This window comes from Xyrauchen texanus, chromosome 7 (assembly GCF_025860055.1).
Source record: "Xyrauchen texanus isolate HMW12.3.18 chromosome 7, RBS_HiC_50CHRs, whole genome shotgun sequence".
Taxonomy (NCBI): Eukaryota; Metazoa; Chordata; class Actinopteri; order Cypriniformes; family Catostomidae; genus Xyrauchen; species Xyrauchen texanus.
In genome coordinates, this window is record NC_068282.1 from 5,196,114 (window position 1) to 5,211,623 (window position 15,510).

Consider the following 15,510-nt stretch of genomic DNA (forward strand, 5'->3'; position numbering starts at 1 on the left):
TTGAGGCAGCTGGCCAAAATAAAGCCAATTCTGTCAAGACAACATTTTGAAACTGCAATCCACGCCTTTGTAACTACACGGCTGGACTATTGTAATTCCCTATATGTGGGGGTTAGTGGGTCCTCCATCACCCGTCTCCAGATGGTACAAAATGCAGCAGCACGTCTTTTAACAGGCACACGTAAACATGAGCACATTTCCCCTATTTTAGCTTCATTACATTGGCTGCCTATTCAATTTAGGATCCATTTTAAAATTTTGTTATTTGCGTTTAAATCTTTAAATGGTCTTGCCCCGCCATACCTCTCTGAGCTTCTACACTCTTATAAACCCGTCCGCGCTCTCAGGTCAGATGATCAGCTGCTCCTGACTGTGCCTAAAACTAAGCGTAAGCTCAGAGGGGACCGTGCCTTTGCTGTGTCTGCCCCTAGACTATGGAATGATTTGCCTTTGCATGTAAAGCAGGTCTCTTCTTTATCTGTTTTTAAAACCCTTCTTAAAACCCATCTTTTCTCTGTGGTTTTTAACACCTAGTAAGAGGTCGATTTTATTTACTCTATTTTATTTACTTGATTGTATTTGTTACTTTGTTTTTATTGTATGGTTATTAATTGTACATATGTTTATGTATATTTTTCTATATTTTTATGTACAGCACTTTGGTCAACTTTGGTTGTTGTAAAGTGCTTAACAAATAAAGTTGGTATGGTATGGTATGTGTTGGCAAAGCTTTGGCCAAGCGTTTGCATCTGCATACGTGTACTTGCGTAAAATATCTGGCCTAATAAAGCACTAATAAACTATTTTAAGTTCTTGTTTAATTGGATGTTATTCACTTTTGAAAATGTATTTTTCTGTGACCACCTGAGCTAATTCTCAATTTTTCATCTGCTCCGCAAAGCCACACTAAATTAATAAGCTTAAAAACATTGTGTTAATTTATAGGTCCGGTGTGCATTAAAACACTCCCTATTGTCTCCAATTACACCGTGGATTGTGAATAAACAATTGAACTGTTATTCTCTTGGTCTCTTAAGGATCAATTATTGACACGCTTGTGTGGCTATTATTATGTATTATTATGGTATAGCAGAGCTCTGGGGCACGTTATGGAACAATGTGTTGTCTCTTGGGTGTCTGTACTGGGAGGTAAATGTTTAGGTGCTCTATTTATTGCTGCTCATTTACTAAGGCAGTATTTTTCGAAGTACAAAGTACAGTGGACAATAACGAAGTACAGTCTTACTGTAGGAGGTCAAAGGTAACTATAAAAGTAAATTATTAATCCACATGAAACGCAAGACAACTGGTCACAGCTCACACTTGTGCAAAAATGAAATGCTTTAAAAACCTAAAAAAAATTTTTTATTTGATTTAATTAACTATGATTTACAGGGTTCCCACAGTCATGGAAAATCTGGAAATATCAGGGAATATTAAGGGAATGTTCCGGGTTCAATACATGTTAAGCTAAATATACACAGCTCAACTATATATGTGGCATAATGTTGATTATCACCAAAAATGTTAGACGCGCCTCTTGTTTATTAATAAAAGCTGTTTCAATAAGGCTGTTATGGAATTGAATAGGGCTAGTCCATAAATGCTAAAATGTGCATCGTTTGAAATGTATAACCACAAAACATAAACATTACACATGTTAACATGATTTTAGTGTGTTCAAAATGCATACTAATCTTTGAAAAATGATATCCAACACCAGGATCATTTGTAATATTGGAAATAACACTAGGTTAGATTTAGCAATTTAGTAAGTGATTTTATTGCACTAAAATCATGTTACCATTTATAATGTTTACTATTTTCCAAGTCATCATGATCTTAATTTGAATGATCTTGATATTGATTCTTAAATCCCAAGATCGATCTTTCACTCTGTGGCAACCCTTTATAATACAAGAACATCACTCGCATTTGCAAGCAAATCTCACACTGTGCGAATAAAAATGTCTATGATTAGCCACTAGCTGATAAATGTTCAGATTTTATTGTTCGGTCTTCCCATAGTGCATCCTGGTACCATCAATTCCCCAGGTAAATGGCACACATGTACACAGCAATCCGTGTTATGTAAAAGAAAACGGGACTCATCGGACCAGGTGAACTTCTTCCACTGCTTCAAGGTCCAGTTGTAGGCGCTTTCAATGCTGGATGGGGCTCTTGACAGGGGTCATCCTTGCCCTCGCTCATCGATGAGCCTTGGGCGCCCAACACCCTGTCACCGGTTTGTGGTTTGTCCTTCCTCGTACCACTGTCGGTAGGTAATCACCACTGCTGACTGGGAGCATCCCACAAGCCTTGCGGCAAGGCCATCTGTCGTCTGGCCATAACAATTTGGCTCTTTCCAAAGTCGCTCGTGTCTTTTACTCTTGCCCATTTCTCCTGCATTCAACACTTGATTATGAGAACTTTTCATCAGAAAAGTCATCAATTTTGTTTATGTGAATGTATATTTTTCTAGTTGTTCTCTGCTCTGAAATAATGTGGTAGTAATTGCTCTTTTGTAGAGCCCTTGTGATTTACTGATGTGTCATTTGATTCATACTTATGATTCTGTTCTTTTCAATAAATTTGTTGAAATGGTTCACAAATTAGTGTAAAGGATTCATTATCCAATTGGTCAAAATTAAGTTTAGAAATGCTTAGAAAGGTAATGGAAATGTAATGTAATTTAATTGGTCAAAAAGAGTGGCAATCCTGGATTTACATTTTAGATGGTACAAAGGGTCTCATTCCCTGACGTTGCCTTTGCAAGCACACCTTAATGTACTCCAATACATAGAAAACATTTGTTTTTCCAAATTAAAGTTATTCTGTATCCAGTGCTGGTGAAGGTTTGTTTCAAGCGAATGTAATCTGATAAAAGGGGGCCTTGGTAGCTCAGTGTGTAAAGACCCTGACTACCTCCCCTGGAGTTCGTGAGTTCGAATCCAGGGCGTGCCGAGTGAATCCAGCAAGGTCTCCTAAGCAACCAAATATATCCGCTTGCTAGGGAGGGTAGAGTCACATGGGTAATCTCCTCGTGGTCACTGTAATGTGGTTTGCTCTCGGTGGGGCGTGGTGAGTTTTGCGTGGATGCCGCGGTCGATGAAGTGAAGCCTCCACATGCGCAGTAATGCGTTCAACAAGCCACGTGATAAGATGCACGGGTTAACGTTCTCAGACGTGGAGGCAACCAAGATTTGTGTGTGTGTGTATATAATCTGATAACATCTTTTTACTCTTTATTTCATAAAAAAAAATTGTTTTACTAAACATAAAGCCTTTTATGTCTTTCCTCACACTTGAGTGTAACTTTTTGTTCTCTCAGCATAAGATACTGAAGAGAACCAAGCTGTGTTTTTAGGACTATGACAGAAAATTTTCATTACTTTGTGCAGGAATAATCAAGAACATTGGTTTATGTTCCCTGACCTTTTCCATATACAACTGTGAACTTGTGAGTGTACACAAGCTGTTGAATATCCCCCTATCTCAGAACATCAGGCTTCCATACTGTGGAAATAACTAGCATAGAGCCACGGCCAGGTTACATCAACAAAAAGCCCAGTTCTGACAGCAGATGTTTTTGCAAAGCTACAGTGAGAGGCAGAGCCTTCAGCAGATACACACACTGCATCGGCCCTTTCAGAAATGATATATCGCGCACAGAATATTTCAGAACACCTTTGCTGGTTGCCTTCGGGCAGCGAGACCTTATTCATGACAAGATCATAGACGTGAATATATATGAGGCACATAAGGCCATCACCCCTCATTTCAGAATTCAGTCCCTGAAACTGTAAACTCAAAAATATTTGTCAATGTCTTTTGCCTTTGAGGTCATCTAAATGTTAGTTTACTCCTAAATGGTGATAATTAACTTTTAGCAGATGTTCACATTTAAAAAAAATATACAGTACAGTCTTGTCTTTCCTTTCAATATGTACTAGGGATGCACACTTAATCGAATAAATAATCATCTTGAATTGAATTCAGTTTAGGTCAAGTTATTAGGCCAATTAGTGGATGGGGATTATTAGGAAGCCATGATTGAGAAGGGCCAATGGGGGGAATTTAGCCAAGAGACCAGGGTTACACCCCTACTCTACGAGAAGGGTTCTGGGATTTTTAATGACCACAGAGAGTCAGGACTTGGTTTAAAGTCTCATCTGAAAGACTGTGCCTTTTTACAGTATAGTGTGCCCGTCACTATGCTGGGGCATTAAGACCCACGCAAAGTGCAGGGTGAGCAACCCCTGCTGGCTTCCCTAATACCTCTTCCAGCAACAACCTTAGGCTCAACCCTGCTTTGCTTCAGTTGGCAACCAATCTTGAGCTACAGGGTGATATTTGACTGCTTGCTCTGTATTTTGACTTACTAATTTATTTAATTTTCTCTGCAGGTGCTGGCGAATCAGGGAAGAGCACCATTGTCAAACAGATGAAGTGAGTAGGAAAATCATTCTTGTTGAATATACTTACCAGCCACTTTATTAGGTACACCTGTAAACCTACTATGTGATTATCTAATCCGCCAATTGTGTGGCAGCAGTGTAATGTATAAAATCATGCAGATATGGGTAAGCAGCTTCAGTTAACCTGTTGATACGCACCCCCTTTTTGAGCACAAACCATGAAAATTACATACCTGAACAACTAATGGTTGTATTTACTGGACCCTTTGGAGTATGGACACAGTTGTAGTATCTTTTGGAAGAAGACACTTTGGGCTTTTTTTCAGAGTTTCAGAATTAATATATGTTATTATTTTTTAAAGTTAGAGAAGGTGAAGTTTATAGTAATGGAAATATTTTGTGCTGAACATGTTTTTATAATCTAAAACAACAATAATAAAAGTGTCAATGTACCAGAAATACATTGTACTCAAAGCCACAAGTATAAGGAAGTTATGTTTCAAATTTGAAGATGATCTAACAAAAAATGAGGTTCCTGCAAGCTTTTTTCACAGTAAAATCACTGGTGGGTTTACAGAGAAAATTAAGGCTCTGCCTTTCAAGACAACACAAAATCTGACTGCACTGCTTGGCTATTATGAATAAAACTACTCCGCATTTTAAACAAAATACTTTGGAGACAGGCTCGTTTTGTTTATGAGACTCTAATATATAAGATCAGATACAGTTTTACAACGTGAATGCTGCTCAGATTGCATAGTTTGTGTAAGAACGATGATGAAAGGTAATTCTTTCAGGTGAGATCTCATGTAAACAATGGAGGAGAATATCAATATTTCTCAGATTTATCACTTTTATGGGCAAAAAGTGCTATTGGATGTTTTTGGATGGACAATTGACTCAAGTGTGGTGAACTGGATTCATCTGGCGATCGCATTTTCTTAAAAAAGGTATAAATTCCCTTTCTGTAACTGCTGATCTCCTGGGATTTTCACACACAACAGTCTCTAGACTGTAAAGGGAATGGTGTGGAAATTAAAAAACGTCCAGCGAGCGGCAGTTCTGTGGGCGAAAATGCCTTGTTGATGTGAGGGGTCAGATGAGAATGGCCAAACTGGTTCGAGTTGACAGAAACCACAATCTGTCAGTGGATCAACAGCTTTCTGACAGATAGGCAGTAGCTAATGAGACTGGGAAAAATCACATCTGGGACCCTCACTATTAGCATTGGTGCTCCTCAGGGATGCATTCTCTCCCCACTGCTCTTTTCCCTGTAAAATGACTGCACTGCAAAGGACCCCTCTGTCAAGCTCCTGAAGTTATCGGCCTCATCCGTGATGGTGAAGAGTCTGCATACAGACGGGAGGTTGATCAGATGGCTGTCTGGTGCGGTCACAACAACCTTGAGCTGAACACGCACGCTCAAAACAGTGGAGATGAAAGTAGACTTCAGGAGAAATCTCCCCTCACCATCCTGAACAGCACTGTGGCACCAGTGGAGTCATTCAGGTTCCAGGGCTCTACCATCTCTCAGGACCTGAAGTGGGACACCCACATAGACTCCATTGTGAACCTTTGCCAGCTGAGGAAGTTCAACGTGCTGCTGGAGCTGCTGACATAGTCTGTCCTGTGTACATCTATAACTGTCTGGTTTGGTTCAGCCACCAAATCAGACAGAAGGAAATTACAACGGACAGTCAGGACTCCTGAGAGGATTATTGGTGCTCCCCTGCCCACCCTCCAAGACTTGTGCATCTCCAGAGTGAGGAAACGTGCAGGTAGAATCACTCTGGACCCCACACACCCTGCCAACTCCTTTTTGAACTTTTGCCCTCTGGCTGGCACTACAGAGCACTCAGCACCAGGACAACCAGGAACAAGAACAGTTTTTACCCTCAGGCCATTTTCATCATGAACAATAAAACTGCCTTCAGGACTCCCCATAGTGTAATAATGTATAAATATGTCATGTACAGTACGTGTAAATTCACTCATATTTAATTCAATAACTGTAAATAACCCCTACCATTCACTCATATTTAATTCAATAACTGTACATAACCCCTACCATACACATATATTACCACTTGCACATGTACAAACGGCATTCTATGTCTATGGTGGTGGTGTAGTGGTCTAATGCACATAACTGGTAAACTGGTAATCAGAAGGTTGGTGGTTCGATCCCCACAGTCACCACCATTGTGTCCTTGAGCAAGGCACTTAACTCCAGGTTGCTCCGAGGGGAATGTCCCTGTAATAAGTGCACTGTAAGTCGCTTTGGATGAAAGCGTCTGCCAAATGCATAAATGTAAATATGTCTTTTTTTGTCTATTTATACTCTTACCTTGGTTTATCTCAGAAAATATCACGGTTTCACGGTATACGGTATTACATAATTACTATTATCAGTGAAAACAGAAGGGTTATTTTACTAATTTATTAGCAAACACTTTATTATAATTGAAACTTGAAACCATTTATTTTATTGAAGTATGTGTAAAAAAAGTCTCCCTTTTGAAAATAAAATAAATCGAAAAAATAAGAAAGCTAACAGAATTATAATAAACTGAATTCTAAACATAAAAAAAAATAGCATGTAACTATAACATGTTATATAACTAAAGCATGTTAGTTTATATGTTAAATTAACTACTAAATGAAAAATAACATCAGCTGTGTGAGCTTTTAAAGTAATGTCCTATGATTATTAACAGTTAACACATACTGTAGGTGCGCGACAGTGAGGCCAGACTGCTCTTGTCTGTACCTTTAACTCAGTGCTTCTCAACTGGTTTTGCTTCAGGACAGATTTTAAATTGGAAATCAAATGTCAACCTGCCATAGATTAAACATAACCTGTATTTAATGTATCCTGGGTTGCATTTCCTTTTAGGTTGCATAGTTTTGTTCATGGTTTTCCAGTACAAGGACTGGAAGTGACATTATTTTTGTTGATGTCAATTTTTGTTGTTGATGTCAACGTTTGACTTTCATCACACAACTGAATAACACAGACTGCATGACTATGATAAATGAATACTGCAAGAGTTAGATTAACATACAGGTGCAAAGGGACTTTTCTAAATTGCACAAATAGTAAATACATATATATATTTATGCATGATTCCAGTCATTTTTCCAACAACTGTTTACAGACATATTGATTAACTTTTAATTGACTACATCACAAATCCAGTGGGTCAGAATTTACATACACAAAGTTAACTGTGTCTTTAAAGGGTAACTAAACCCTAAACCAACTTTTTTTAGTTAATGATCTGTAAGCATGGGGCTTTATTAGTACTGGTCATTGATTCAAGTAATTTTTTTGACATTTGTGTATAAAGTGTTTTAATTCTACAATATATGGTGTAAAAACGTCTGAGTGCTGCCCTCTTCAGGTTGAACGGTGGCTACTGCAGTTGAATTTTCCTATTGGCTGTTGCGGTACTTCGTGACGTAAGCGGTGACAGCTGACGTAAGCAGGTTCCAGCTCACCACGCCAGATTCATGTACATGTCGTCTTGCGACCGTGTGAGGAATAATAATAACATAGAGTCTGACAGCAGCTGTCAATTAATCCGTCACTACGAGTCTCAGGGCCCCCCCCGCTCAGCCCCGCACTCGGTTCGTTCCCTCTATCCCCGCCGGGGTCTGCCCACTTTTCCAGCATTTTCAAATATTTCTAGTGGGTGGAGTCAGACTCTGAGCAGGTGTTTAGTTACCCTTTAAGCAGCTTGGAAAATTACAGAAAATGATGTCATGCCTTTAGGCAATTAGCCAATTAGCTTCTGATAGGATAATTGGAGTCAATTGGAGGTGTACCTGTGGATGTATTTTAAGGCCCACCTTCAAACTCAGTGCCTCTTTGCTTAACATCATGGGAAAATCAGAAGAAATCAGCCACAACCTCAGAAAAATAAATTGTGGACCTCCACAAGTCTGGTTCATCCTTGTGAGCAATTTCCAAAGTTCTGAAGGTACCACGTTCATCTGAACAAACAATAGTATGCAAGTATAAACACTGTGGGACCACACAGCTATCATACAACTCAGGAAGGTGACACATTCTGTCTTCTAGAGATGAACGTAGTTTGACGTGAAATGTGCAAATCAATCCCAGAACAACAGCAAAGGACCTTGTGAAGATGCTGGAGGAAATGGGTATACAAGTATTCATTTCAATCATATTCTAGTATTTATATCCACAGTAAAACGAGACCTATATCGACATAACCTGAAAGGCTGCACAGCAAGGAAGAACCACTGCTCCAAAACTGCCATTAAAAAGCCAGACCACAGTTTGCAAGTGCACATGGGGACAAAGGCTTGCAAGCCAAAGAACACCATCCCAACAGTGAAGCATGGGGGTGGCAGCATCATGTTGTGGGGGTGTTTTGCTGCAGGAGGGACTGGTGCACTTCACAAAATAGATGGCATCATGAGGAAGGAAAATTATGTGCATATATTGAAGCAACATCTCAAGACATCAGCCAGGAAGTTAAAGCTCGGTCACAAATAAGTCATCCAAATGGACAATGACCCAAAGCATACCTCCAAAGTTGTGGTAAAATGGCTTAATGACAACAATGTCAAGGTATTGTAGTGGCCATCACAATGTCCTGACCTCAATCTGATGTGTGGGCAGAACTAAAAAAGGCCAAAATTCCAGCAGCGTATTGTGAGAAGCTTGTGGAAGGTTACCCAAAATATTTGATCCAAGTTAAACAATTTAAAGGCAATGCTACCAAATACTAACAAAGTGGATGTAAACTTCTGACCCACTGGGAATGCGATGAAATAATTAAAAGCTGAAATCAATCATTCTCTCTACAATTATTCTGATATTTCACATTCTTAAAATAAAGTGATCCAAACTGACCCAAGACAGGGAATGTTTTCTACGAATAAGTGTGAGGAATTGTGTTTAAATTGTTTAAATGTATGCTAAGGTGCATGTAAACTTCTGACTTCGACTGTATATATACACTGGTGGCCAAAGTTTGGAATAATGTACAGATTTTGCTCTTTTGGAAGGAAATTGGTACTTTTATTTACCAAAGTGGCATTCAATTGATCACAATGTTTAGTCAGGACATTAATAATGTGAAAATGTACTATTTTTACTTTTTAAAATCCCATTAATACTATTACTTAAACTACTTCAAAGAGTTCTCCACGTGCAGCAATGACAGCTTTGCAGATCCTTTACATTCAGTTTGTCCAGATACTCAGGTGACATTTCACCCCACACTTCCTGTAACACTTCCCATAGATGTGACTGGGATGTTGGTCGCTTCTCATGCACCGTACAGTCTAACTGATCCCACAAAAGCTCAGTGGGGTTAAGATCCATAACACTCTTTTCCAATTATCTGTTGTCCAATGTCTGTTTCTTTTCCCACTCGAACATTTTCTTTTTTATTTTCTGTTTCAAAAGTGTCTTTTTCTTTGCAGTTCTTCCCATAAGTCCTGCACCCCTGAGTCTTCTCTTTACTGTTGTACATGAAACTGGTGTTGAGCGGGTAGAATTCAATGAAGCTGTCAGCTGAGGACATGTGATGTGTCTTTTTCTCACACTAGAGACTCTGATGTACTTATCCTCTTGTTTAGTTGTATATCTGGTCTTCCACATCTTTTAATGTCCTTGTTAGAGACAGTTGTCCTTTGTCTTTGAAGACTGTAGTGTACACCTTTGTATGAATTCTTCAGTTATTTTGGTAATTTCAAGCATTTCTAGATAAAGCTGTTTTGCCGTTTTTTACTTAATATTTACCTTAAGACATGCCAGTCTATTGCATACTGTGACAACTCAAAAACAAACACAAAGACAATGTTAAGCTTCATTTAATGAACCAAATATCTTTCAACTGTGTTTGATATAATGGCAAGTGATTTTCTAGTTCCAAATGATCAATTTAGCATGATTACTCAAGGATAAGGTGTTGGAGTGATGACTGCTGGAAATGGGGCCTGTCTAGATTTGATCTAAAAAGGCTTTTTTTACATCAGTAATGTCCTGACTATACTTTATGATCAGTTGAATGCCACTTTGGTGAATTAAAGTACCAATTTCCTTTCAAACAGCAAAATCTGTACATTATTCTAAACTTTGGCCACCAGTGTATACATATTCAGGGAATTATGGATGTATAACAATGCAGAACTCAAAAAAATAACACGACTGAAATATTGAATATTTGTTTAGTTTTTTACAACAGAATAATTCTAAAGCGAATAGTCACAAACTCCAACAGCACAAACTTAACAAGAACTTTAGGAAAATAGAACAGATAATTTTCTAACTGTGCATCTATGCATGCTTTTTAAAATTCTCACGTTTATGAAAGGAATTACAGATATTTATAATTTTGGTTCACTAGTTAAAATGTTAATTCTTGATATCGACAATGGAATTATTTGTAATCGTAAATGCTTATTTTTTCAAGTAATTACTTTTGCACTAGTAAAATCGTGAATTGTTTATCAAAACAAGACATCATTATTTGCAGAAATAAAAATTCTTTAACTGCCTTTTCACTTGTTGAATATGTCATTCACTCCTTTTGATTTATTCGTACTTCATGGAATTTCAAATACACGTCAAACACATCAGACAAACATTTTTACTGCTATAATGTGAATTTATCAACAATTGAATTACAACCAGAGAAAATGCAGATTTTTGATATTTGAAGTTTGTTTTATACTAGTGTCATTGTTAATTTCTGATATCTGTAAGCAAATTCCAGATATCTAAAATGAACTTTTCACTAGTAGAAATTATATTGCTGATCTCAAGAATTTGCATTTCAACTAGTGAATATCAGATATTGTAGATATCTATAATTCATGTCCTGCACGTTTATGTCAAAAGTGCTTGTGATACGCAAGGGATTGTGGGAAATATTAGACCACAAATAGACATGGATGCACAGGATGCTTTTTCAACTATGATTTGATCCTAATCATGCATACTACTTTGGATGCATAGTGTGTGAATGGTGATGCAGCCCATGTGTCAATTTTCCAATTAGGTGATTTCTATGAGTCCATACAATAAGAATGAGCATGTTTCTTGCGTTCTGTAGGTTATTTGGAGAAATAATAGTACTTGCACCTGGTTTTTGAAAAGGGTGGGTTACATTTCAACTGCTTCCAAGCTGCATTCAACCATGCATTTAAGATTTTATTCTTCTGTAACCCAGTTTGAATATTTCTTTTTACATTTACACAACTGAGAAAGAAGGAACATAATATTATCTAGAGTTGAGAGAACAGTCAGAGGACATGGTTATGTATGATAAATTAATAATTAACTTTTTGAGCACAAACCTTTGGAGCTACATTGAATATTTTCCCAAGGTCTTTAATTTCTTGAATGAAAAGGATGCACATTCTCTGAAAGACTACGGTTTGATTGCTCTATATTTTTCAGTGTTAGTAACAGTTTGTGGCACACAGAGAAAGAAGTAAAAGCCTTGAATGGCTTTATAATTTACATTCCTCTTGGGCTGCTTGGCTCTAAATCCATATTTCATGAGAGGAGAGCAGCACAGTTACATGCAGGTTTGAACGCAACAGTATTGCAAAGACAATAACTGTTACCATCATACCACAGAGCCTTAAAAATATTGACCGAGTTATTTAATATTCTATGGTCTTTTAATAAATTAGATAAAGACGTGATTTCAAACATAATGTGTGTACGGCTTTTCCCTTATTTCAGATATGCTGACTCACTCGTACTAAGAGCAGACTGCAAAATGTGCTGACATTGATAAATCTGGAACTCGTTAAATGATGCAAGTTACCAATCCAGCACTGAAATCTAGTTTACATAATTTTTGCTGTGCTTGACAATAAATATCTGGCAGTATAAAGTAAATAATGTATAACATTGTGTAGTGAGACACCAGGAATGAACAGATGTAGAATTCCATATAGAAAATAAACGGGTCATTGACAAATAAGGTTGTCCGAGGTGATAAAAATGAGAAATCTTTTTAAAATCTACTACCCCAATTCTGAAAGATAAATGCTAATATAAACAAAAAGGAGTGATTTTGTAAATTATATTCACCCTTTACTATATTGAAAGCACTACAATTAAACATTATATGACGTTCTCTTTCATCATCTCGTGTTCGAGATCCACCTATGGGAAGGGCATCCGCACCTGACCTCTGCAGAAGCGTCCAATTGCACCAAGTCTGGCCTGACAGACAGAAGCGCGTGTCCAATGCTCGGTAAGGGACCCGCCCCTTACCAAGTGCATAAAACACTAGTACGCGCTATCTTACCTCAGTTGTTATTCGCTTCTCGCGACCTCTTTGCTTCGTAGCTCTACGGTTTTCGCTGACTTCACCACAGTCAACAGGAGGAAATATCCATTTGATCAGCCTCCGCCAGGCGTGTTTGTCAGACGGTTGCGTTTAGTTGCGATTATTTCGGGTTGCAAGCCACCCACGCTCGCTACCTGGATTTGCTCAGGCTGCCCGCCTGTTTAATCAACTTTCACCTCTCCAATGGAGCACAAGCTCTCCGGTAACCCACCGGACGTGCAGTCGCGTGCATGCCCTGCCGCCTGCGGTTCACTCATTGCCGCGAGGGATGCCCATCCCTTCTGCGTGGTGTGCATGGGACTAAGACACGCGCAGGAAGCGCTTTCACTTCCTGAGAACTGCACCCATTGCCTCACCCTGCCTAGGAAGCTTCTTCGACGAAGACTCAAGGTTGCATCCTCTCAAGGCACGGACGATCATTACGATTCGGACACTGGAGTAGGTGAAAGCGTTACAGCTCCGGGGACTTCCCAGAGCATGCCTGCTCTCAGTTGGGCTGACCAGTCTAACGAGGGCCTACTCGAGGAAATCCTTCCCGGTATTTCCTCGTTCGACGACGAGCCGCCCGGCTCAGGCGAGGACGAGGACCACGCTATACTTGAGGGCTAGGACGACGAGTTAACCACCCCTTCCGCCCAAGCTCCCCCGGTTAGCGGCTCGACTACACTGCCGCACGCGGTCCTTCTCGAGGTGTGTGAGCGAGCGGCCGCTCGTCTCGGCATGGAATGGCCGGCCCTCCAGAACGCCGCCGACCAAGAGAGGGATGTGTATGACGGCAAACTCCTAGGTCCCCCTTCCGGTCCTAGGAAGCAGCTCATGCCTGTACTCCCTGCGTGCGCTAAGCACATGCGATTCTATTGGAAGGACCCGCTAGATCTTAAGCACGGCTTAGCGGGTCTGGAGGTTAAGGATATGGCAGCGTGTGGCATGGGCGACCCTCCCACCATCGAGCCCTCGATCGCCAGACACCTTAACCCCTCGCAGGGAGGGTTACTGGCCCCTCCTAAGCCAGTTCTCCCTAATAAGATGGACCGCTTCTCAGCATCTGTCTTCCAGGTCTCGTACAAGGCCTCGGCTCTCGCGGTACGGGCTCTAAATGTTTCCTCCCTCCTCTCGGCCTACCAGGCCGAGCTGTTGGAGGACATGAGCACTCATTTGGAGAAAGGCGTGCCATCGCCGATGCTGTGGAAGGAGATCGTTACCGTGAACGACCTGGTCCTTCGTAACGCCCGCCAGGCTGTCCAAGCCGGCAGACGCTCCATGGCCCTATGTGTTGTGGGGGAACGGGCCCTCTGGCTCAATCTCTCTGGTCTGCCCGACAGCGAGAAAAGACGCATAGCAGGAGCCCCAGTGGAACCAGGCCAGGTTCTTTTTGGCCCTGTTGTTGCACTTATGCAACAGCGGTGCGATGATAAGAAGGAGGATGAGGCGTTTAAACTGTGCCTGCCTAGAAAGGCCACTCCACACCAGCCCCCCGCATGGCCCTCTCAGGCCCCAGCCACAGGACGGCCGTACCGTAATACAGCCAGGCCTAAGGCTCGCAGCAGGCCACCCAGCCAGCAGCCTAGCCAGCAGCCCAACCATCCTCCTAAGCCCTGGGGTAAGACATCCTTCGCGGCGTCTGCAGCGAAAAAGCCCACCCACTCTACCCCGTCGGACGGGAAGAGGAAGAGGCCTACATGATGCTCAGCTCCAGGGGCTTCTCGGTCCAGGTTTTCAGGCGACCAGCCCAGTGGACACAAGCTTGAGTTTTTTCCTCCCTTTACCCAAAAGGAGGAAGTTCTCAGCTCGAGGGCCCCTTTTCCCTCGTTCGGGTGCCCAACCCCAGTTCAATATGGACATGTCACAAGTTCAGGTGTGATCCATAAAAAAAAATTCCCCTTCCAGTTCCAGAACTGGGGGGAAATTCACTGTCCAGGTGTGCCCCTCCACTGTTGAAAAGTGCTCAACCACAGTCTCTTCACAGTTTGCACAAACCACTTCACACACATTCAATAAAGGTTCAATTCCCTGTGTGTGTGTTTCAAAAATAAAAACAACAAAAAAAACAAGAACAACAAAAATATCAAACACTGAGAGCGAAAGCTCTGCCAAGTGCTGTTGTTCCCCTGAAATTCTACATGTCGCCCCTAAGTTGTCCACTAGATGGCGCCATTGTATCACAAATGAACGATCCGGTTGTATTGCCTGCCCTAGGCAACTCGCCGGTGAGTGTGGGCTCTCTCACGTCACACGTGACAGCCTGGCAGTCTGTGTCTGCCCCAGAATGGGTGAGTCGCACCATTACGAAGGGCTACAGACTTCAGTTTGCCAGAAAACCGCCACGTTTCAGCGGAGTTATCTTTTCTCACACAGAAGAGAACTCCGCGCACATTCTGAAAGACGAGATCTCTTCTCTTCTCGAGAAGGGGGCGGTGCGAGTGGTACCTCCGCATCAATGTCAACAGGGTTTTTACTCCCGTTATTTCCTGATTCCAAAAAAGGATGGTTCACTTCGTCCTATTCTGGATCTCAGAGTGTTGAACAAACATTTAAGGAAATACAATTTCAGAATGTTAACCCACAACGTTCTCTCTCGTGCAATAAAACAGAGCGATTGGTTCACGTCGATCGATCTGAAAGATGCGTTTTTTCACATCAACTTTTACCCGCCACACAGGAAGTTTCTTCGTTTCGCCTTCCAAGGCATATGTTACGAATTCACAGTACTTCCATTTGGCCTAGCACTCAGTCCAAGAGTGTTT

General features: G+C 40.9%; 1 protein-coding gene across 1 annotated transcript in view; it reads left to right on the forward strand.

Moving 5' to 3' along the window:
• gnai2b (guanine nucleotide binding protein (G protein), alpha inhibiting activity polypeptide 2b) overlaps window positions 1-15,510 on the forward strand; it is a 92,206-nt gene that overhangs the window by 53,725 nt on the left and 22,971 nt on the right. The window contains exon 2 of the mRNA XM_052130352.1: window positions 4,407-4,449. Within this exon, the coding sequence (XP_051986312.1) occupies window positions 4,407-4,449 (43 nt within the window). The remainder of the gene's footprint in view (window positions 1-4,406; window positions 4,450-15,510) is intronic.